The sequence below is a fragment of the Sapajus apella genome, unplaced genomic scaffold (assembly GCF_009761245.1).
Source record: "Sapajus apella isolate SASKATOON/1434 unplaced genomic scaffold, GSC_monkey_1.0 scaffold12, whole genome shotgun sequence".
In the NCBI taxonomy this organism is placed as follows: Eukaryota; Metazoa; Chordata; class Mammalia; order Primates; family Cebidae; genus Sapajus; species Sapajus apella.
In genome coordinates this window covers 38,201,477-38,226,361 of record NW_022436952.1, presented here as the reverse complement: position 1 = coordinate 38,226,361, position 24,885 = coordinate 38,201,477, and the positions used below count along the sequence as shown (strand labels likewise).

The window sequence follows — 24,885 nt, the reverse complement described above, 5'->3', positions numbered from 1 at the left end:
AGCTGATCATTGACAAAAACTGGGCTGACGAGGGAGGGCTTCTGGGAGCGGAGGAGGCAGGACCAGGACCAGCTCTCCCAGCCCTACCTTGGAGGTTGCTCCCCCTTGCTGGGCCTCCAGCTCACGGCCATTTCAGCCACCTTTGTCTGGCCCGACAGAGACGAGGTCCGGAGTTTTGTGCAAAGGAATTTGCAGCAAAAGAGAAGGTTACCATGGCGTGAAATTATGCCTGCTGCCAGGGAGGATTGATGGGCCATTAGGGAGGCTAGCTGGGCCGCCTAGAAGTTTCACCCTTGCCTCAGCTGGCCCCTTGCCTCTGCCAAGCCGCTATATAGCCCCGCCCACTTCCAGGCTCCCTGCTGCCATGCCAGACTGCTCCCCTAGTTTGCGTGGAGAGGCGAGGATGGGGTGAGTGCTCCTTAGGTGGGATTCCAAGCAGCCCCACCTCCAGAGTGCCGGCTCTCTGTGGTCCCCTGCAGAACTGCAGAAGTGATCCATGACAATGTAAGACAATCCCGTGATTTTTCACACCAATTATTTCCCCGTTAGTTCTCCCTAGTCTCAACTGATTAACCCGTGCAAAGGATCAAACTGACTTTGTGCTCAGAGAGGGGGATGGGTAGGAGGGACACAGCTGAGAGACTGGCAAAGTCCCAAGCCCCTTTTCCTTCCTGCCAGTCATGTAATTCTGGCTTCCTTAATGAAGCATGTGCTAAGCAGTTGACATGTACCATTTTGCTGAATCCTAACCATGACTTTGTGGGGTAGGTGTTTTGGTCTTATATTACAGCAGAAGGGTCAGAGAGGTCAAATGACCTTGGATAGCCAAGGTCAACAGCCAGTGAGAAGGAGATTCCAGTACAGACCTGCCCATCGCCGGAGTTCTGTGATTTCTTCAATACATCATGCTGCTCCCTTATTTCCCAAGGTGTGTGGAGCTGACTGGGACATGGGCCAGGTCAAGGCGGATGAGGAGGTCCAGGAAGGGCAGTCTGGCACCTAAGACCTCCACAAGGTCATTGTCAAAGCCCTGTGACCTTTAGCCTCTTGCATTTGGGGAGGGCGTCTATTGTTATTGCCTATTTAAGTGTCTGCCTCCTCCTGAGAAAGAACTCCTTGAGGGTGAGAACCTTGGTGCATCCTGACATTGCATTGTGTCCAGCACAAGTCTGGCAAAGAGCAGGTGCCTAGGAAAAGTTTGCTAATCAATGAATGAGTGACATTGGTCACACCTGGAGGCTACCTGATCCTAAGACAAGACCAGCTCTCTGCAGGGTGGTGGGTGGAAGGGAGAAGGTCCAGGAGGTTTCAGATACACAATACTTGCCTGCAGTTGTCCAGAGCTTCACTGGACACTTGCGCTATGTGTCACTAGCCCCTCCCTGCCCCCTCTAGGCTATAATTGCACAGAGACCCCCCTCCCACCAAGAGGGCAGCGAGTTTGGGCTGGTTCCGCCCTCAGCTACTGAGGCTTTACCTTGGTAATGGAAATGGAAGGTGCCAGGACCAGCAGGTGGCGGGAGGCTCTGGAACCTCAGGGCTGCTTGGTGGGTGGGGCTGCGGATGACTTGGCCCCGCAGCAGGAAAGACTGGTTGGCCAGGGGCAGTGGGTCAGTCCCCCCCAGGCCCTCCACAGTCACTGTCTCCCCTTCCCGGAGGCTGATATTCTGGACCTGCCGGTGGAGTGGAGAGAGAAAAGCAAAGCAGTCAGACTTCTTCCTGCTGCCTGAGTCACTGCCCTCAGGATCCTGCAGGCCTCAGACAGATCAATCCTCAATGCCCCTTGGGTATCGGTACCCCTAGGCCCTGAGCTGGGCACTTCAGCAGGACAGGAGGAGCTCAGTGTGAGACAGGACCAGAAGTTCAGAGATATTAAGTAAATGAACCAAGGTCACATAGAGATTTTAGGGTCAGGTCTTCATGTGCAAGTCTGGAGCCCGAAAGTCTGAAGTCCTGCCTGCCCCAGCTGATATCTCCCACCCCCTGCCTGCGTTCACCATTGTCCCTGATCCCCCAGCAGCGGAGCTTCCCCAGACAAGCCCCTCACCCAACCCTGCCGTCTTAACTGTTCTTATGATAATGTAAATACCTCTCACCTAACCCTGCCACTGTAACGGAACTTGTGGTCATGTATAGTCCTTGTCCCTAACCCCCACCACTGTAACTGAACTTACTCTGCAACACCCCCGCCCCCCAAAAACTACCCAAACTTATAAAACCAACTCCTATCCCATCACCCTTTGCTAATGCCCTTTTTGGCCTTAGCCCACCTGTACCCAGGTGAATGAACAACCATGTTGCTCACACAAAGCCTGTTTGGAAGGTCTCTTCATTCAAAGCGCACGTTTTTCAACGCTTAGCAGATCTGGGATTTTTTTTTTTTAGATGGAGTCTCACATTGTTGCCAGGGCTGGAGTGCAATGGTGTGATCTTGGCTCAATGCAACCTCCGGCTCCTTGGTTCAAGTGATTCTCCTGCCTCAGCCTCCTGAATAACTGGGATTACAGATGCGTGCCACCATGCCTGGCTAATTTTTTGTATTTTTAGTAGAGATGGGGGTTTCACTATATTGGCCAGGCTGGTCTCAAACTCCTGACCTTGTGATTTGCCTGCCTCAGCCTCCCAAAGTGCTGGGATTACAGATGTGAGCCACCGCACCTGGCCCAGATCTGGGATTTGTAAACACATCTTTCTGTCTCCAAAACTTTTCAGATACACCAGCTGCTTCCTGTCCTTTCCCCTCCCTGGGCTCTGTTTTCTCATCTGTAAAGTACAGATGGGGTAGGTGTATTGAACCAGATGGTGTCCGAGGGCCTGGTCAGCAGTATGAGGTCTTAAGTATCAGATCCATGTGCCCAGCTTCCCCTGGACATCCCTGTTGGAGGCCGCACACCCAACTTGCCTCATACTAGGTCACTGTCTTCCCCCAGCCAGCAGTTCCCCTGGGAATGATCTCGCTATCTCCCTGGGTGTCCAAGTCAGAAACTGGCATCTTGCCTCCTCCCTCATACCCAATCAGTCATTCGGTCCCATCAACTGGACCTCAAATCCGTTCATGACTCTTCACCCCCACTGCCGCTTCCCCAGCTCATTGCTGTTACTGTACACCTAGATCACCACAGCAGGCTCCCGGCCAGCCTTCCTGCCTCTGGGGCTTAACCCACTCCTCCCTCTACAGCAGTATTTTCTGAACTATAGCCAGCTAATAGTCTTAGATCTGTTGCTGATCATGGTGCTTCCTTGTTTAAGTCCTCCACTGGCTCCCCATTGAGTCCGTGAAGCCCTTGATGTAGTTCAAACTCCTTGCCTAGCCCTCAAGGCCCTGGCCAACTTGGCCCCTGCCGTCAACTGGGCCTTACACCAAGCCCCCTTCGCATGTCAGCCCCGATTCTCTCTCTGTTTTTTCTGAGCTGCTTTCACCGATCCTTTCCCCTGGCTGTCACAGGCCCCTCTGCCACCTCTTCAGACCCTCAGTCCCTTGAGCATCTTTCTGGGCTCCATGCCTCCATTCAGGCAAACAAGGATTGGACAAGGATGGACTCTGCCCAGAGGGAAATTAGCAGCATGGCTTGACAGAAGGAACGCTGGATTGATTGGGAGCCCAGAGCTCTGGGACCTCATCCTAACCATGTGGTCTTGGACAAATATGCTGCTATTTGAGCTTCGGTTTCCTCATTTTAATTTTTTTTTTTTTGAGACAGAGTCTTATTCTGTCACCCAGGCTGGAGTGCTGTGGCGTGATCTTGGCTCACTGCAACCTCTGCTGCCTGGGTTCAAGCAATTCTCCTGCCTCAGCCTCCTGAGTAGCTGGGACTACAGGTGCCTGCCACCATCCCCGGCTAATTTTTATTTATTTTATTTTTTTTTTGTTTTTTTTTGAGACGGAGTTTCGCTCTTGTTACCCAGGCTGGAGTGCGATGGCGCGATCTCGGCTCACTGCAACCTCCACCTCCTGGGTTCAGGCAATTCTCCTGCCTCAGCCTCCTGAGTAGCTGGGATTACAGGCACACACCACCATGCCCAGCTAATTTTTTTTTTGTTGTATTTTTAGTAGAGACGGGGTTTCACCATGTTGGCCAGGATGGTCTCGATCTCTTGACCTCATAATCCACCCGCCTCGGCCTCCCAAAGTGCTGGGATTACAGGCTTGAGCCACTGCGCCCGGCCCTCCCTGGCTAATTTTTGTATTTTTAGTAGAGACAGGCTTTCACCATCTTGGCCAGGCTGGTCTTGAACTTCTGACCTCGTGATCCACCCGCCTCGGCCTCCCAAAGTGTTGGGATGACAGGCGAGAGCCACCATGCCTGGCCTCCTCATTTTATAAAATGAGCTAGTGGAGATCTCTGCTACTCCAAATGTGGTTTCTGGACCAGCAGTGTCAGCCTCACCTGGGAACTTATAAGAGATGCAGAGTCTGAGACCTCACCTCAGACCCACCAAAGCATACTCTGCATTTTAACAGGATTCTTAGGGCAACTCAAAAGCAATGATCTACATGGGCTCAAGGTTCCTACCGTGTTGCTCTGAAGTAGGGTCTTCAAGGGTTAACCACCTGGGCTGGGTAAGTGGCATCCAGTGAGTCACCAAATCCTTCCCAGTCTTATTTCCCAAACACTCCAATGGGTTCCTCCTCTCCATCCTCTTGTTACTGTCCTGGCCCTAATTACCTCCTGCCCAGGATTTTTCACCTGAGAATGGCTTTCTGTCTGTCGCACGCCTCCCACCCACAACGCATCTCCTGCTGACTTCGGATTGCTCAGAGGACAAGGTCCAAACTGCTCAGCTCACATTTGGTGCCAGTGGCTCTGCCGCCCTCATTTACCTGCACTGCAGCCACAGGCCGCCCTCACTTCCGCCCCCTGGGCATTCGCACATGGGACTCTGCAGGGGGAATGCCTTCCTTTCTTCTCCTGGTGAAGCTGGTCATCTTATCAGATCTCAGGGCTGCATCCTCTGCCTCCCAGGCTAGGCCAGGCAGTCCTCCTGTTTCCGACTCTCCCTACTGGCCCCTGCCCATCTCGCTGTTAAAGCTCTGGGTGACATGTTGGGTTACAATGCCTTCTTCACTGGCCAGTTTCAACAAAGATATGTGGAGAGAGTAAATGTGTGGGCTGCTGGAGGGACATTCCCCATCAGATACCTGCGAGCTGAGAGGCACAGAGGATGCCGAGCCCAGCCGGGTCCAAGGCTCAGGGCCCCTCAGACTGGGTGCTGAGAAGAGATGTGGCCTGGGGACTCCAGAAGGGGGAGCTGGGCAGGGAGAGGTCCCCACCCCTGCCTGAGAGGAAAGACCTGGTGGGTCTTCTGGCTGAAGAGAAGGCTCGAGGCAGGGTGCTGGAGGCCGAGGCGTCTCCTCTCTGTGAGAAGCTCCCCACCCAGGCACGTCTGGGCGGAGGCTGCCTGACCATCTGCTGGGGACATTCCTCAGGGAATTCCTGCAGCAGGCGGAGGCTGGATGAGGTCCCTTCAAACTTGGAGATTCTGTGATTCTAGAGTTGGGAAAACAAGACTCACACACGTGGAATCTGTAATTATCGAGAGATGCCAGGCAGCATATAATTCCGCCTTAAGTGGCACCGAATGCAGGCAGCAGGAATCCTTGCGGGGAGAGAGAAGGGCTCGGAGGCTCAGGGAAAGTGCCTGGAGCAGGTGGGTCTCAGAGTGCCTTGAAGAGAGGAGCAGTGGGAGAAGGAGGAAGTGGGTACACTCACTACAGGGCAATTACCACAAAAGCAAAGGCAGAGAAGTTTTAATAGAAATTAATTTAGTATTTCCTTCTTAGTTCCCCGTATACCTCTGGCTTGACTTCTAGCTTCTTGCTCCCGATCTTGCTGTTTTGTGGGGACCAGAGAGCAGCTGTAGCCACAGAGCAACAATTGCCATCATAGAGCACCTACAGTGTGTCAAGCCTTGTGCTGGTGCTTTTCATTCTCATCACAACTCTATAAGATAGGTGGTAAAATACCCACAAGTAAAGTGAGGCTCAGAGAGGCTAAGGGACTTGCAAAAGGTCACACAGGTGTTAAGCAGTCTTGCCTTGCTGAGACAAAGGCAGGTCCTATCCTCCCAACTTTATGGGGGCATCTTCTGTAGAAACAGACGTTTAGACATCTTTATTCCCAGGCCCCAGGCCCTCCAGGTTTAGCAGGGAGGTGGGTTTTGGCTTGGCCTGGCTTTTTTAAGATGTTGGGATTTAAGCTCCCACCAGCCACCCCTTGCTCCTAGCAGTCTGTAAAGCTGGGAAAGCTGGGAGCTGAGACCTCTGGCCCCCTCTGGTCTGGGGGAGGCATGGCCCCTTCAAGTTGGCCTGGCTCCTAGCCCAGCCTGGTGGTGAGGGTTGGGATAAGAATGTGGAATGACGTGGCTCCTATTCAGAAGGCTGCCTGTTCTCAGCCAGGTACTGTCTGAGCAGCTGAGGTCCCCTGGGTTTCAAGCACCCTCTTGCGGGTCTGCTGCAGTGGCTGGAATGTAATTTGTCACTTGTTTGAGGACCAGGCTGACAGGGGCCAGACAGGGCTGGGTGTCGGACAAGGAGGGGTGATGAAGTCTTGATGCAATTTGCAGGCCTCTGTAGAGCCTGGGAGACAGATCGAAATGCCAGCTCTGTTCATGAGGGCTGTCTTCCATACCCATAGCCAGTGATAGGAGGGAACCTGGGGGCCAGGTAGGGGGAAGACAGAAGCAGAGGGAGCTGAGGACAATTCCTGCAGGACCCTGGGCTGTCTAACACTGCCTTGCTTCCAGCAGACCATGGGGTCAGCTCAAGGAAGAAATATAGCCACTTTGAGAGGCTGGCCCTTTCCAGGATGGGAGGTGGGAAGGATTCAGGTTGTTTTCTGCCAGCCCCTAGATCAACAGCCTCATCTGGCCTGTCTGTCCCCATAGAAGCTGTCAGTCAGGCCTCCAGCACGTACCCTAATGGTGTAACCCTTAGGCAAGATGGTGTAACCCTTAGGCGAGATGGCGCTACAGTTTTTGTACACATTTGCACTGGTACAACCCAGCACAGGCAGATGAGCTCAAAGATGACTCCTGTGTGCGATCCCTACTCCCAGATGCTGGCCACAGGTCTCCTAGGCTCCCTTGGTCACTATCGCCTGTGTGTACTTGGACACAGGCCCACTTACACGCACACAGTCCCCTCAAACATGTGTCCTGGCATGTGCCTGCCCTCACACACCTGTGCTCCCTCACAGCAACCCTAGGATAATCACAATTTTTCCCATAAGAACCTTTGCAGTTTTCACATCCATTATCTCTTCAGCTCTCAAAAAAACTTCAATAAGGGAGGCAGGGCAGGATGTTTCCCTGCACTTTATAGATAAGGGAACCTTTAAGCAGAGAAGTTGAGAGACCCTCTTTGGTCACATAATGAGACCAAGACAAAGCCAGGACTCGAGGCCAGGACTCCTGGTTCTTGGTCCAGTGCCCTGTCTTGTGTGCATGGCAACCCCAGGCCCTCCCCAGAACTGGGGGAATTCCAGGTGGGCGTCCTCCAGGATCAGGCAGGGCTGACTGGGAAAGGGGATCTGGGGCAGAGCCTGACAGGTCCCATCTCCGCCTGGACCTCCCCCTTTGAATTTGCCTTGTGCTACAGCCAGGCCTATCTCCTGTGCCAAGGGAAGAACAGGGGCTCTTGAGTCTTAGATTAAATCCTAGCTCCATCACTGATCAGTTGAGGGGCCTTGAGCAAGTCATATGACCTCTCTGAGCCCCAGTTTTGTCTGTGAAATGGGGAGAGTTTACCTACTTCATGGGTTTGTGAGGATTTGGTTAGATCCTGCCAGTAAGGGGTTCAGCATGGAGGAGCACAGCGCTAGCAGTCATCTTTCCATTTAGTGGGGAGACATGGACCGCACACTGCAGCAGGAATGATAGCTGGCTATGAACTTACTTTACCCTCAGGTCTGCCAGCGCTTGCTTGGGAGGCGCTGTACCTTGGAGCCATCATCTCCCTGGCCAGGCTCTGCAGCCAAGCAAGCAGCAGAGCCAAGAGCCTGAGTTGCCCCTGCTCATTCAGGCCTATGAGGGAGCTTGCTGACCCCACATTCAAAGGCACTGGCTAGCCAGAGCCTGGTGCATCATCTGCTTCAATCTCCTTTCTTGTTTTTTTTAGACGGAGTTTCACTCATGTTACCCAGGCTGGAGGGCAATGGCGCGATCTTGGCTCACCGCAACCTCCGCCTCCTGGGTTCAGGCAATTCTCCTGCCTCAGCCTCCTGAGTAGCTGGGATTACAGGCACGCGCCACCATGCCCAGCTAATTTTTTGTAGAGACGGGGTTTCACCATGTTGACCAGGATGGTCTCGATCTCTTGACCTCGTGATCCACCCGCCTCGGCCTCCCAAAGTGCTGGGATTACAGGTTTGAGCGCCCGGCCCAATCTCCTTTCCTTGGCCCAGAGAAGGCCAAGGGTTTAGCCCAGTCACAGAGAGGTAGGCTGCAGAGCCCACACTGAAACCCCAGTCCTACAAGACAGCCTCTATGCCCTTCTGAACTGGTATTCATCTAGAAAACTGTATTGGGTAAGTCTGTTTTAGGGATGAGGAGAGTGGCCAAAATCCATGGGGCCAGACCTGCCTGCACCTCATCATGCCTCTTGGATGAGCCTGCCTAGAGCCAGGAAATATAAAGTTGCCCATAAATTCCACCCCACTGACCCCCTACCCCATGCCCACATTAGTCCTGGTCCTGACCTGACTTAGAAGGGGAGGGTGTTCTGGCCATCAAACTGACAGCTGGCCTGGCATGGGTAATCTATGTGCCAACAGACCACCTGGGCATGAGGGCAGGGACTGTGGGCAGCTGTGCCCAGGCTCCAGATGGTACAGAGAGCAGCCAAGCCAAGATGGAGGCTGGCAGTGGGAAGGCTCTTGGAATGCCAAGTGCAGAGAGAGGCAGGCACCAGGCCTGGAAAGGCCTGGCGCCCTCAGGGGGAGACTGGCTGCCTGGGGAGGGGATAGGACTCACATGGGCCATGGGGCTCATGCTCACCCATCCTGAAGGGGCTTCTCTGGACCTCTCAAGAAATAGCCCAGCATGGCCAGGCGTGGTGGCTCACACCTGTAATCCCAGCACTTTGGGAGGCTGAGGTGGGAAGATCACAAGGTCAGGCATTCAAAACCAGCCTGGCCAACATGGTGAAACCCCATCTTTACTATAAATACAAAAATTAACTGGGCGTGGTGGCGTGCACCTGTAATCCCAGCTACTCAGGAAGCTGAGGCAGGAGAATCATTTGAACCTGAGAGGTGGAGGTTGCAGTGAGCCAAGACTGTGCCACTGCCCTCCAACCTGGGCGACAGAGCGAGAATCTGTCTCAAAAAGAAAGCAAAAAAAGAAAGAAAGAAGGAAAGAAAGAAAGAAAAGAAAGAAAGAAGGAAAGAAAGAAAGATCCTACCCCAATCCTGATCCCCAGCTGAAGTAGGCAAACCCCCTTGGATCACAGGGCGCCTGACCTGGCCTCCTCCCTGTGGGTGGCTCAGACCTTTGGCCTCAGAGGGCATCAATAACTGCAGCACCATCAAAGGAGACGGGAGGCAGGGGATGAAGCAGCTATGAGAGGCTGTGGTCCAACCCATGGAGAGTAGGGCTTTTAGGGATTCTGGTACCACTGAGGCTGGTCCTCCAAAAAAAGGGGAATTGAGAGGGTCTGGCTTATTTAGGCATGGGCTGTGGTCTCATGCTAGGGGCCCAGCATGGTGTCTGGCTGCCTTACTCAGGGGTGATGTGTGGGTCCCTAAGACAGTCCTCGCCTCCATGGCTCCTGCCACTCTCCTTGCCCAGATTTTGTCCCACCTATCTGCCCTGAGTGATCCCAGTGAATTCAAGGAGGGGCAGGTGGGGAATTCTCCATGATGGAGGGAAGCCACAGGCTTCCTGAGGAGCCATGGGCAGCACTGCAGGCCTTCCAGCTGCCCACCCATCCTGCCCCCAGTGTCCAGCGTGGCTTGACCCAACTGTCAGCCTGGGCAAAAGGGCACTGCTCTTGGGCCAAACCTCTGGCAGCCCTTGGACTTACTCTCTGCCCCTACACAACAGAGCCACCTTTCTAAAACAGCCAGGGCAGGCTTCAAGGGCCAGCGTGCCGCACCTGCTGCTGCCCAGGCCGGGCATGGCTGCTGGCTTCTCATCCTACAGGCCTCAGGCCAGGTGTCATCACCTCCAGGAAGCCTTCCCTGACCTCCAGGCTGGTGGGGTGTGCCCATCCTGTGCTTCCTATCCCCATCCCCACCAGCACTGGTGTTCTGTGGTCATTGTTTATGATTTCTGTCTTCCCTACTAACCATGAAGGTCTGTGTCCCCAGAGCCCAGCACAGAGCGTGGCACATAGCAAATTCTCAACGTATGCTTATGGAACAAATCCTCTCAACAAAATTCACTGGTTCGTGATTAACTGACCGACTTTAGGCAAATCCCTTTTCTTGCCTGGGCCTCAGTTTTTCCGACTCTCCAGTGGGTATTGATGCGTAGTGTCAGAAATTCTTCAGGTCCCAAGTGGCCTGGGTGGAGTGGGCCGGGGGGGCTTGCCAGAACTGGCCCTAGAAGAAGTACCTTCAATCCTGCTTAGTTCTGGCTGATTCTGTCTCTTGCTTCTTCCCCAAATTGGCTGCTGACCCAGCTCTGGCCACCCTATGCCCCTCTCCTCTCCAAGGCTTCAGACTATCTAGGCTGGCCGGGGTGACTGTGTCCCCAAGGACCCTGCCCCCATGGCGCCGAGATGGAGGGTGGGGCCTGCGTCTGCCACATTTCCTGACAGCAACCCAGGGCTGTGGAAGGTCTTCGTCTCAAGGTTGCCTGGTAACGGCTTTTGCATTCTGATAAAAAAAAAAAAAAAACCATGGCAGCACCAGACAACAGACACGGGGCTTGTGTGAGGGGGTGGGCATCCAGCGTGGAGCTTGTGCCTGGGTCAGAGCTGGGGGCAAGCAGAGCCAGCATCTTGCCCCATTGTGGAGGATACCAGGGCTGGGTTCAGCCTGGTCTAGTGGGCTTCAGTAGGGGTGATAGGTTTGGGGGAAAGATAGAGCCTCCCAGGCCTGCAGGGGGGCACCAGCCTGGCACCTGCCCCCTTCCACCCCCTTTCCCACACCTGCAGCTGGTGCCTTCCACCCAGTGAGCCACAGCCGGTGCCACCTCTCATTAGGTGATGATTTTACATTAATTACCTTAATTAAGCGGTGCTGAGTGCTAATGGCTTGAGAGGGGGAGTGACTGTTCCTAATTACCCTCCCAGTCAGCCCAGAGTGAGGGGCACAGGGCTTGGCAGAGTAGGTGGAAACAGTTGTAGGAAGAAGGGGAGGGGCCCAACAGGGGTAGGAGAGGGTCCCTCCAGACAGGGTCTGATTCAGAGACCTGGACCTGACATCCCCAGAGGGGAAGGCTAGAGGCACTGCCCCAGGACAGGTTTACACAGCTCCAGGCCCAAATCCAGGGACAGGCAGGAATTGGAATGGGTGGGAAGCAGAACAGAAGGCAGGGAACAGGGAGCAGGACAAACTTCTCAGCGCCCTGCCCGATTCTCTCAACCGGGCTGAATGCCTCTCTGGCCCACCCCTGGTCATTCTCCAAGATCCAAGTCAAAGGTCACCACATCCCTTCCTTCCTCCATTCCTTTGTCCGGGCATTCAGTCAGTCCATGGAGTACCCATCTGGGCTCTGCACAAGGCACCCCTCAGGAGTTCATAGTCTAGCTGGGGAGGTGGACGGCTGTGTAAACAGATGGTGGAAGGCAGACTGCTCAGAGCTAAGATAGGTGATGCCCCAGGCTTTGGGGATCTGAGGGAATTCCCAGAGAGGGTGATGCCAGGGTCAAGTCCTAAGGGAGGGCATTGTGGGATGACTATTCCAGGCAGAGGGACCAGCATGTGCAGTTGGGACTTGGGAAGGAAGGTTTGGCCCACTGAGTTAGCTGCAAGTTGTTCAGTGCCAAGTGAGGGTGAAGGAAGAAGTGGCTAGGGGTAGACCCAGAGAGACTGACCTTGATTCAGGGGCCCCTTGAGAGGTGTAGGGAGCAGTAATGATTTGAGAAAAATGACAGCAGTGGAGGTGGAGATGGGTAGTAGGGAGCAAGTGTGGGTGGGGTGACCAGTGAGGCAGCTACTCCATCATCAAGGGAGGGATGGGGTGCTGGACCGCATATGGTTGTGGGGATGGAGGGAGAAGAGCAGACATATTTAGAGGGGAGTGTCATGGTGACAGAATTTGGGGGTGAATTGATGGGACTGAGGGAAGAGGGACAGGGAAGGGCCAAGGTGACTCCATATTGCACAGCCCCAGGGACCCATCCTCATTGCATTGTGGTGGCTCTGCTCTGGGTTTCTGACCTAGACAGGAATGGTTTGGGGGAACAAAAAGGAAGATTTGGGTTTGTGGAGGTTGATGAGCCTGTGGGATATCTGTGAGGACCTGCAGCCTCAGGCCTTGGGATTAAGGGAAAGTCTTAATCCTAAGGGAGGGATAAGATAGCCCAGGAAGGCTGGGGACAGGAGGCTGGGCTGTAGATCTGACTTCCCTATCAGCTGATCACCTCTCTGATGGTGTGATCAGGTCTGTCTTCCCCCACCTCCACATCCCAGGAGCCAGCACAGGACCTCACCCGCAGGAGCTGCTCAGAGAGGATTTGCTGAATGAATGAGTGAATGAATGAATAACGCTCCATGACTCTCTCAGGTCCAACCAGGCAGCCCTGTGTTCTCTGCTCAGCCCATAGATTCAGATGCAGGTTTATACTCACCCAATCCCCTGACCAGCCACAGCCCCTCTTGGCCTAGGGCATTGCCAAGCACATGGGACAGGATCCAACCATGTTTTAGGCCTATCTCCCAGCCCTGGCCTTAAGCATCCCCCTCCAACTGATGGCCCGAAGCATCCCAACATCCTCTCATAGCACGCGCCTCTCTGAAGAACGAGAATACATCAGTCCCAGCTTTGTCCTTGCCAGATCCAGGTCACTCACCTTGATTTCCACGCCATAGCCAGGGTAGACAGAGATGTAGAAGAAGCAGTCCAGGCCGACATCAGGGGGTGAGCTGAGGGCTGTAGGGGAGTCCAGAGAGCCCTCTGGGCCTGAGAAATTCCAGCTACAAGGGCCTGGGAGGCAGGAGGAGACACAAAGCTACTGCCAGCTCTGGTGAAGTGGTCCAGTCAAGGCTGAACCGTGTGTGTGTGTGTGTGTGTGTGTGTGTGTGTGTGTGTGTGGTGAAGACCACCCTTGGGATGTCTAGTCCTCTGTTGAAAGAAGGAGACCACCTTTTATTAGGCACCTACCACGAGCAATCTTTTGTTTTTTTTTTTTTTTTTTTGAGACGGAGTTTCACTCATGTTACCCAGGCTGGAGTGCAATGGCGCGATCTTGGCTCACCGCAACCTCCGCCTCCTGGGTTCAGGCAATTCTCCTGCCTCAGCCTCCTGAGTAGCTGGGATTACAGGCACGCACCACCATGCCCAGCTAATGTTTTTTGTATTTTTAGTAGAGACGGGGTTTCACCATGTTGACCAGGATGGTCTCGATCTCTTGACCTCGTGATCCACCGGCCTCGGCCTCCCAAAGTGCTGGGATTACAGGCTTGAGCCACCGCGCCCGGCACGAGCAATCTTATCTTAGTTCTCACAGTGGCTCAATGAGGTTTGTTTTCTTATTGCCATTTTACAGATGAGGGTCAAAATTTTTTTTTTTTTTTTGAGACAGAGTTTCGCTTGTTGCCCAGACTGGGCTCACTACAACCTCCGCCTCCTGGGCTCAGGTGATTCTCCTGCCTCAGCCTCCCAAGTAGCTGGGATTACAGGCGCCCACCACCACGCCCGGCTAATTTTTGTATTTTTAGTAGAGATAGAGTTTCACCATGTTGGCCAGGATGATCTTGAACTCCTGACCTCAGGTGATCCACCGGCCTTGGCCTCCTAAAGAGCTGGGATTACAGGCATGAGCCACCACATCTGGCTGAAGAGTCAGGATTTGAACTCGGGTCTATCTGGGTCCAATCCATATGCCTCCTGCAGGCTGGCCCGTGGTGCCAAAGGGCAGGGCAGGTTGGCACAGTGTCAGAGACAGTGTGGGCCCCGCAGCCCCCCTCATCCCTATTTCCACATCTGCAAGCCAGCAGGTAGCTGACCTGGTGGCTGGACTGTAGTGACAGTGGTGGTGATGATGGTGGTGGTAGTGGTGGTCTCCTCATCATCTCCTGAAGCTGTGGAGGAGGCGATGGTCCCCTGGATCCCAATCCCTGTGGTCTGGGACACAACCTCTGGAACCCATGGCCTGCCCATGTCTCCAGGACCCACTTGGGTTGGTGTCCAGGCTCTGCCGGGGGGTGTAGTGCTGGGCCTCTCCCGTGGGCCTATGGTGGGCACTGCCATGCTGGGCCCTGGAGGTAGGGGAGCTGTGATTCGAAGGACAGGGGGCTCTGACTCTGGACTCCAGGGTCCCTCCCTGGACTGGGGCTGAGTGGGTACTGCAGCCATGGCTGGGGTGGGACTGGTAAAGACGGGGCGGCTGTCCTGGTTGGCCAGGCGGGGAAGGGGACTCGGGGTGAAGGGTGTCGGTGGGTCAGGCTGGAAGGGCAGTGCTGGCCTTAGCTCCTCATCTCCCTTCTCCAGCCCCTCTTGTAGGAATTCCTCAAGCAGTGGGTGGTGGTTGAGCAGCTTCAAGGTGGGGGCTGTTGTGACAAAGTGGACGCCTCGTTCTGGCTGCTCAGGTGTGGGGGCTGCTGTCAGCTCGCCATCTACCTCCTCGATGCCTGAGGCTTGTCCTTTCCCCATAGTTGGGGCCTCTGAAGACAGTCCTGAAATAACAAGGGATGGTCAGAGGTTCTCCCCCTGCTCCAGAAAGCAGCATCACACCCAGCCTGAGCAGTGGGGGAGCCAGCTCTCTTTTGATAGAGAGCCCTGGGGAGTATGCTCACTGCTGAGACTCACCGAACTACAGAATTTGAGAGCTGGAAGTGAGACGCTATCACATACTTCAAGGATGGCACATGAGATACTTTTTCTCCTACAGCACCAGAGGCAGACATTTCTAGCCCATCCGTGCACCATTTCCTACTGTTCTCAGGTTCAGCCTCAGAATCCTTCTCAACACCGCACTCCAGGTGGTCACACCTGATACCTCAGACTGACCTGACAAATATTTGCCATCCCTAATGAAGAGCAAAAGCCTTATTTTACTAATGAGGAAATAGACCAGAGAAAGGAAGTGACTTGCTCAAAGTCACGCGATCCGTTGAACTGAGGTGAGAACCTTAAGCGAGAGTGAGTGTGTCTCCCACCATAGTGTCTTTCTTGCCTGAGATGATAGGGCATTCAAGTTCATTTCCCGTTCTTAGTGAACCTGCTAGTCATTAGCCTCAGGAAATGCGTCACATATGTGGGATTTTATTTTAGATTTCCTCATGGTTGCATGACTTCTTTTTTTGTTTGTTTCTTTTGAGACAGGGTCTCGCTCTGTGGCCCAGGCTGCAAGGCAGTGGCACGATCATGGCTCACTACAGCCTTGACCTCCCAGGATCAAGTGATTTTCCCACCTCAGCCACACTCCTGATACCCCCACTCTGAGTAGCTGGGACTGCAGGTGCATGCCACCATGCCCGGCTAATTTTTAAACTTTTTGTAGAGATGGGATCTCACTACATTTCCTGGGCTGGTCTCAAACTCCTGGGCTGAAGCAATCCTCCCACCTCAGCCTCCTAGGTATTACAGGAATGAGCCTTTGCACCCAGCCATACACCAGGTGTATGAAATTCTTTGTTAGGGTCTCATTAGGTCCTATTTCTCTCAGTTCTTAGGAAATATTTCTTTTGTACTCTTTTCTGTTTTTATGGTCCTTCTAGAGCAGTAACATGAGTAGAGCGGAAGAGCCAAGTTTTGGAGATAGGCAGATGTTCAAATCCCAGATCCACTACTCTAGGGCTGTGCGCCCTCAGGCAAATAACTCAAACTCTCTGAACCTTAGTTTTCTCATCTGTAAAACTGGGTTTCCTTTTTAGGATTGACTGAGACAATACTACCTCCCTTCTTTATTTGATATGTCTCCCAGAGGTCCCTTAATCTTTCTGGTGACACTAGTCAGGTTCGATCTAGGGCAAGGTCAAAAACAGGTATAGAATGGAAATCTAGCATGCTACCCACCCACCCCCTAATCCATGGCAGGCATTGCTAATCAATTTTGGTTATTTTTTGCTAAGGCCACATGGGCCTTAGCAACTTCTTTCTCAACAACGTTATCCAGGCAGCCACTACCAATCAATTAGATTGGCTCTGGGGGATGAAACTTACTTGCTATCTCTGGTCTGAGGTACAGATTGCTCTGCTATTGATTATGTTGACTTATTCAACCACATAGCTGGAGAAATGATGCATATTCTGCTTGTGGCCCATTTGGCTCCCCAGATCCTTAACTGCCAAGAAAAGGTCAATGAATGCTGGCTCCAGATTCAGCTCATACACAATTTTGCCAGCTCTGAGAAGCCTGGGAGGATATTTCTGATCCTTACAGCTCTCAAAATGGCTGCATGAGGACTTGAAGGGAAACACAGCCGGGGTGAGATAACAGAGTTTGCAAGGAGAAGGTCGCTTCCTCCGCACGTCTGGTGGTGGGGCTGTCATTCCACAGGCTCACACCCACTCCATGGATTGGCAGGCGTGAGGAAGCAGATGGCCTACGTTCTGTTCAGGAGACCATAGCAGCTCTGATGTGTCAGACAAATGGGAGGAGGGAGGAAATTGGGTGGGGGAGGTGGGTACAGGTTGGAGGGCTCTCCATTCTTCTGGGTCAAAGGAGCTTGGGCACCCTGCAGCCCTGAGAAACCAGGACCAACCACTATCTCCTGAGATGCCCACTAAAGCAGCCCATCTGTGTCTTGGCATTGTGTGCCAGGCACTGACAACACTGTCCAATCTGGATGTCCAGCCAGGCCCATACCCCCCAGAGCAGATGGTCCACCAGTGCCTGTCTTTCATCTGAATCAGTTATGGAAGGTCCAGGCAGTGCCTGTGACATGCCAGAACAGGGCTCCTCTTTTTGCTCACCCCGCCCCCAGATGTCACACAGGCTTTGCCAGGTAAGCTGAGACTGATTCCAGCATGGCACAAAAGGAAGGGAGGCTTTTCTAACCACATAGACTGGAGCCCCCTGGAGCTAGGGATGGTTTAGGTGGCCCCTTTCCAGAGTACCCAACAAGAAATGTGGCCCTTGGCTCTCAGAGTAGGTAGCTGTGGGATTCTTCCCTGGTAGAGGGGAAGCACAGAGATCCTCTAATTCAGGAAGTGACCAGAGCCGGCACAGCTCTTCCTGCTGGCTTCGAGGTGGGTGCTGAGCAATGGAGTGGCACTAATGGGTACCTCCCGTCACTGTCGATTGCACTGATTGTGTTATCTGGGGGGACCGAGCACTTGGTTAAATGGGATCGAGATAGCATATCAAACGAGCAAATTGATTCCAAAATCAGGTGCCACTTGGTCCCAGAAGGTGCCACCCATTGTCAGTTCAGAGAGGGTAAGATATCCTCTGGGAGACAAGACATTTCTGGGGAGAAGGAATCTCCAGACCCCCTGGTTGTCTTTGTTGGAGGCCTGAGGCCCTGAGACATGCCCCCTAGTTTCCCAGGATTGTGGCCAGGAGATAGGGTTTTCTCTCTGCCTGGGCCGACAGATTTCAGGGGTACAGGGACTGACAAAGGGTGAGTATGATACAGGGGAGGGAAGAAGAAGGTGTCAGGGGCTCTAATGCCCAGTCTTATCAGGCACTACCGTGTCAGGCCCTCCCCAGACCTTGTATCATTTACTGGATGCTGCACCTCTGTGAGATGGGAATTTTATTCCCACTTTACAAAGACGTGAAGCCTAGAGAGGTGAGGCAAGGACTCGCCTGAAGTCTCGCAGTGATGTGGCTGGGACTTAAACCTACGTTGTTCTGGTTTCAAAGCCCTAGGTCTTTCTACGCACTCACCTGCCTCATGGGAGGGAGAGACTGGAGTTAAACAGCAGAGAACACTCCAGCCAGTTGAAAAAACTAAGCCCAGGGAGAGGCACGGACTCGTCCAAGATCTCACACCATTTAGAAGTCTGAGGCCAGAGCTTCTGGCATCTGGGACTTGGTTGGGTTGGGCGCTGGTTGAGCAGGCCCTCAGGAAGCCTTCTGGCTGGGACCCAGGGAAGCCCCCCCACCTGGCCTGAAGCACATCTGAGCCTAGAACCAAAACCGGAGACCCAGCAACACTGCTCTGCGGGGCCATGGCACCGAGCCACACAGACCTGGGTTCAAGTGTCATTTCTGCCACTTAAAGGTCTTGTGAGCCGAGCAAGTTGCCGCTCAGAGCCTTCGCCTCCGCCTCCTCAGCTATAAATTGGGCAATTCGGCTGGGTGTGGTGGCTAAGCCTGTAATGCCAGCACTTTGGGAGCCTGAAGCGGGTGGATCATCTGAGCTCCGGAGTTTGAGACCAGCCTGGGCAACATGAAGAAACCTCGTCTCTACTAAAAATACAAAATTAGCCGGGCGTGGTGGCGCATGCCTGTGATCCCAGCTACTTGGGAGGCTGAGGCAGGACCCGGAAGGCGAAGGTTGTTGTGAGCCGAGATCGTGCCATTGCAATCCAGCCTGGGCAACAAGAGCAAAACTCCATCTCAATAACAACAACAACAACAAAAGGCACTTTGGAAGGGTTTTGTGGGAATCTGCATGCTCTGAATAGCAGAGTTCTGAAGGCTGAGGGAGAAGGCCACACTCAGAGGTTGGGCAGCCCCTGTCAGGGGAACACTGAGACAGGCTTTTAGGGTAGGAAGGAGTTGGTCCCTGGCAGGTAGAGGTCTCTCCTCTGTGGAGGAACCACTCATGTTCCATGTTGCGTGGCGGCATGTGTGACCCTGAGGATGTCAAAGGCCTCCTCCATAAAACAAGGATAACACTGCACCATGCAAAGGGCGGCCGCCATCAAGGCCCTGCATGTCCGTGGGGGACGCAGCGGTGGGCCGCAGCAAGATCGCCCCCCATGATCCCCACTTGCTAGGCCCACCTGGTGCCAGAACACAGGATGCACTCACTCTTTGTAGCTCGGTCCTCCCCTCCGGCAGGCCGGGGGCTGCCTCCTCCAAGTGGGCTGGGTCGGGGAAACACCCTTTCCCTCCCCGTGCGCCAGGAACTTCCCAGCGCTTGCAGCCCCTAGCCCTGGCTCGGCCCAGTCGCCGCCTGGGCCCTCCCCCCGCATTAGCTCTTAAGCTATGCAAATAGACATCGGAGGGAGCCCTGTTTAAAGTATTTAGACGAAATGAAAAAAGGCTTTCATCGGCACTAATGAGCCATTCAGGATGCCTCCCCGGTGGATTCTCTCCCGCTCCCGCCTCCATGCCCGCACCGCCCCACTAAGGCCTCTCTTGGGATTGGAGGCCCCTTCCCCCCAACCCCAGCCTGAGACTCCCTGGGAGGGCCGCTTACCCTGCCCCTCTTCCCAGGGCCCAGCTGGGTGAGGGTGGAGCTGAGGGCCCAAGCGCCCTACCCCCGCCAGATCTGGATGGGGGGCGGGGCCCAGCTTGTGTTTAGGGGAAGCTTTAAGGACTGGGGCCTCTTCTAGCATCCAGCTAGGTAGGTGTTCTGACCTCTGTCTTATTATAGATGGGGAAACCGAGGCTCAGTGAGGCCCAGGAGCTTGCCCAGGTTCACAGTGCTGGTGTGCGGTGGAGCTGGAGTCATTACGCAGTGCCCCAGCCTGGGGGAACTGCTGTACCAGGCAGTGGTGCCACCTCAGGGCCAGCTGCCCTGCCCCTTCAGCGCTGCTGTTTCTGCAGATCTTTCTGTACCAGTCAGCCAGAAAGCCTTGGGTTCCACTCCCAAATCGATGCCGCACTAGCTGTGTGGCCTGGGCAGGGGCTGCCTACTCAAGCCTGTCTGCTCATCTGTGGAGTGAAGACATGCTGGGTTTGGGGAGGGCTCAGCTGTGGACAGACATGTGCTGTCACCCACCACAGCCTCTGCAAGGGCAGGTGGCACTTCCTGTCACTCTGGCAGTCCCTGAAGAGGTGCCTGGCATTCCCCAAGCCTCTGGCACCTCAGAGGTGGGCAGGCACAGGAGCCAAAGTTCTGGGACGAGTTCAGGCCTGACCCCTCCCTTGTGGCAGCACCAACTCTCAGCTTCGGGAGAGGGCATGACAGCACGTGGGTACAAGGGGAAGCCTGAGGGACAGGGCAGGCAGGGGGCCCACTCCTCTGGGTTCCAGAGGTTAAGCTGGCCCAGCACGGGGAGAATGAGGATTTAATGGGATCCATTTATTATCCCATAAAAGTTAATGAGTTTATTCTGGAGGTTCCCTGGCCCCTTTCAAGTTTTAATAGGGGATTAGTGAGGGTCTGGTCCCTGCAGACCCCTGTTATCCAAGAACCTGAGGGAGCTGAGAGTGCTTGGGCCCCCCAGAGCCAGAGTCCAGCCTCAGAGTGACAGTTCTGTGGGCCCAGCCCTACCTTCTGTACTGTGAGGCCCCAGCTAGAGGCTGGCAGGGCTACATAGGGCTGCTGGGATCTGAGGCCTAGTTCTAGAGGCTTCCAATTCCATGTGCTACTGAAATAATTACCCCCACAATGTCCAGCACTTGAGGCAGGTTTGCTGCTGACCATCTGCTTGTGTTGATAGGGAAAGCAATATAACCCCCATGAGACAGATGTGGAAACCGAGGCCCAGATCGAGGCTGTGGCTCCTTCAAGGCCACCTAGAAGTTACGGCCAAGCCAGAAGGCAACTGGGGCTGGTGAGAGCTGCCATTCACTTACTCTGTGCCCACCATGTGCTGACCATGCACTCAGTGCCCTCATACATAATTTCACGGCGGTCCTGGTGGCTCACTCCTGTAACCCCAGCACTTCGGGAGGCCAAGGTGGGTGGATCACTTGAGGTTGGGAGTTTGAGACCAGCCTGACCAACATGGAGAAACCCCATCTCTACTAAAAATACAAAATTAGCCGCACATGGTGGTGCATGCCTGTAATCCCAGCTACTCGGGAGGCTGAGGCAGGAGAATCGCGCGAACCCTGGTGATGGAGGCTGCAGTGAGCTGAGATGGCACCATTGCACTCCAGCCTGGGCAACAAGAGTGAAACTCCATTTAAAAAAAAAAAAAGTTTTTTTCTCATCCTCCCCTTGCTCCAGGGAGGTTTGTGACATTATCCCAAGAGTTGAAGACACTGGGGCCCAGAATGGTTATGAAGATTGTCCAAGGTCACACAGCAAATGAGTGGCAGAGCCTGGGACTAGAACCCAAAGCTGGGGAGCTCCATAGTTCAGCTGTCTACTGCTCTTGCTGGCTTTCAGCTGTAGCACCTGGGACCTCCTAGCTCCCAACCAAGCTGGACACCACTATCCTAGGGTACTCGTGCCAGGAGCCCTGCAGCTCGGATGATGGAGAAGGATGTTCTGGTGGTGTCCTGGAGGGGTGGTTGTTGGGGTGGACACAGGGATACACTCAAAGGGAACTTCTCATTGCCAGAACAAGTGCCTTCCACCTTTTGGCTCCGTTTGCTCACGTGATTCTCTCTCCTTACCATGACTTCTCTATTCCTTTGTTTCTGCAAACCCTCCCCATCCTTCACTGGTCAGCTCCTATCATCCTCTGGGGAACCATCCTTGAATGGTCCTTGACCTCCTGGGGGTACTTCCTAGTGGGCTCCTAACATATGAATGGCTTGTGTCCCTGGGCAAGGATCCAGCAGTGGGCATCTCTCTTCCCATTTCTCTACCTGGTGATAGGCATAATGAAAGCTGGGCTCAGGGCACGCTGTTTCCAAGCTCTGATTCTGCCTCCCTGCACACTCAGAAGGCACTCTGCTCTCCAAAGTGCCTAGCCCTTGGCCAGCAGGGTGGGCAGGAGTGGGTCGTGCAGGGAGAAGATAGGCAGCCAGCCCTTGGCAGTGCCCCATCACAGCCTAAACTGGCAGCTGATGGGGAGTGTATGCTGGCATAAGCTGGTGGGTCCCCATTGCCCCAGACTACCCTCTCTTCCCCTACCACTGATCATCTCCATCATGGCCTCTCACCACCCTCTCTTTCTTGGTGAACTCCTGCAGTCCAGTCAAATTTGGATTGCAAATACGAATGGAGGCACCTTCTCTTGGCCAGGCTCCAGGCGAGGCAATGGCTGGTTCCCAGAACCTGAGCCATTGTAGCCTTTGTGAGCATCTCATCCTTCCCTCACTTACCGAGGAAGAAACCGAGTCTGGAAGGTTTTCCCAGGTCACACAGCAAACTTGCGGCAGGGTTGGGACTCAGGTTAGAGCTGAGAAGGCATCTGGCCCAACTGCTGGGAAGAGTGAACCCTCTAATCTGGAGCTGTCTGTCATCTGTAGGCATACCTCCAGGGACAGCCCACTGCCTCCTGAGCTGTCCTGGTTGGGGACAGGGGTAACTGTGGGCCTTGGCATCTCCAGAGTTGGGGGCTCATTGCCACATGGAGGGAGCATGGGTGGAGGTAGTGGACACCAGCTAGGAGTCAGGCCATGCCATCCTCATCCTACCCCTGACAGGCCAGGTCCCTCAGCACAAGTCACTTCCACAACTGAGTTTCCATATTTTCATCAGTAAAATGGGTCCCTGCCAGTTCTAACATTCCAGGATCTAGTGAATCATGAGGGCTCTATGAATAAAAATAAATAGGCCGGGCGTGGTGGCGCACGCCTGTAATTCCAGCACTTTGGGAGGCTGAGGCGGGCAAATGATGAGGTCAAGAGATCAAGACCATCCTGGCCGACATGGTGAAACCCCGTCTCTACTAAAAATACAAAAATTAGCTGGACGTGGTGGTGCGCACCTATAGTCCCAGCTACTCAGGAGGCTGAGGCAGGAGAATTGCTTGAACCCTGGAGGCAGAGATTGCAGTGAGCCGAGATCCAACCACTGCACTCCAGCCTTGCACCTGACAGAGCAAGACTGTCTCAAAAAAAAAAAAAAAAAAAAAAAATTTTGGGCCGGGCGCGGTGGCTCACGCCTGTAATCCCAGCACTTTGGGAGGCCGAGGCGGGTGGATCACGAGGTCAAGAGATCGAGACCATCCTGGTCAACATGGTGAAACCCTGTCTCTACTAAAAATACAAAAAATTAGCTGGGCATGGTGGCGCGTGCCTGTAATCCCAGCTACTCAGGAGGCTGAGGCAGGAGAATTGCCTGAACCCAGGAGGCGGAGGTTGCGGTGAGCCGAGATCGCGCCATTGCACTCCAGCCTGGGCAACAAAAACGAAACTCCGTCTCCAAAAAAAAAAAAAAAAAAAAAAAAAAAAAATTGAATACTGCTGTTTACTGAGTATACACTTACCACATGCCCGGCAACACTGTTAAGTGCTTTACCAGAATTAACTCAATCCCCATCATAACTTTATGAGATGAGAACTTTTATTATCCCATTTTATAGATGAGGACACTGAAACCCAGGGAAATGCATTAGCACTTTGGATGCATCTGATTCAAACCTGGGTTGTCTAGCCCTACAGCAGAACTGTTCAATAGAACTTTGAAATGATGGAAATGTTTTTATTTATTTTTAGAGATGAGGGTCTTGCTATGTTGCCCGTACTGGACTTGAAACTACCTTTGCAAAAATTATAATGGTGAGAAAATTATGACAGTGAAATAGATGTGATATAACCAACTCCATCTTACCTTTAACCTTCAGACTGCCCTAGGTCATTCCTGGATATGGGCCAAGCTAACTTTGGGAGAAATTTAGTTTATAGTTTAAATAATAATAGCTCTTCCCAAAACTAAACCACCTTTTAAAAACTAATGAAAGAGGCCAGGTACGGTGGCTCGTGCTTGTATTCCCAGCACTTTGGGAGGCTGAGGAGGGAAGATCACCTGAGGTCAGGAGTTCGAGACCAGCCTGGCCAACATGGTGAAATCCCATTTCTACCAAAAATACAAAAATTAGCTGGGTGTGGTGGGCATGCCTGTAATCTCAGCTACTCAGGAGGCTGAGGCAGGGGAATCACTTGAACCCAGGAGATGGAGGTTGCAGTGAGCTGAGATAGCACCATTGCACTCCATCCTGGGCGATAACAGCAAAACTCTGTCTCCTCCACCCCCTGCAAAAAAGGAGAAAAAAACCTAATGAAAGACCACCCAGGTTTGGAGGATGAGAAGGCCCTGAATTCTGCTGAGATGTCGGCATAGTTAAACAATTACCAGCCATTATTCTGGAAGTCACAAGATTTACAACTTTCCCAATTACTCCTGTAAATAACATCACTATTGTATAACCTACAATTGGCTTTTTGAGATGTCTTTTCAGACTTTTGCATTTTCTTTCTTCTGTCTTTCTTTCTTTGCTTTCTTCTTTCTTTCTTTTTTTTTTTGAGACAGACTCTGTTTCCCAGGCTGGAGTGCAGTGGCATGGTCTCGGCTTACTGCAGCCTTGGCCTTCCAGGCTCAGGTGATTCTCCCACTTCAGCCTCCTAAGTAGTTGGAACTACAGGTGTGTGCCACCATGCCTGGCCAGTTTTTTGTATTTCTAGTAGAGATGGACTTTCAGCATGTTGCCCAGGTTGGTCTAGAAATCCTGGACTCAAGCAATCTACCCACCTCAGCCTCCCAAAGTGCTAGGATTACTGGCATGAGCCACTGCGCCTGGCAAGACTTTTGCATTTCTGATGACAAGATGGCTCCACCTGGCCCAAGACTCATGACTCCTGGGTATTGTGGTCCCCACCCAGAAGTGGAGGGACCATTTTCCATACCCCTATAATTTCATCCCCAACCAATCAGCAGCACTCATTCCCCAGCCCCTGGCTATAAAAAACCCTAACCTCCTTCAGACTTAAATGATGACTTCCAAATAATAATAATAATAATAATAATAATAATGAAAGTTAAAAACCCAAAAACCATGAAACCCTAGCCTCCAAATATTCAGGGAGGATGA

General features: G+C 53.3%; 1 protein-coding gene across 3 annotated transcripts in view; it reads right to left on the bottom strand.

Moving 5' to 3' along the window:
* The window catches only part of SEZ6 (seizure related 6 homolog), a 53,910-nt gene that overhangs the window by 13,776 nt on the left and 15,249 nt on the right, over positions 1–24,885 (bottom strand). For all 3 annotated transcript variants that reach the window (XM_032281014.1, XM_032281015.1, XM_032281016.1), the window contains exons 2-4: positions 14,115–14,783; positions 12,959–13,092; positions 1,478–1,673 (exon numbers count right to left, since the gene is read on the bottom strand). In XM_032281014.1, the coding sequence (XP_032136905.1) occupies positions 1,478–1,673; positions 12,959–13,092; positions 14,115–14,783 (999 nt within the window). The remainder of the gene's footprint in view (positions 1–1,477; positions 1,674–12,958; positions 13,093–14,114; positions 14,784–24,885) is intronic.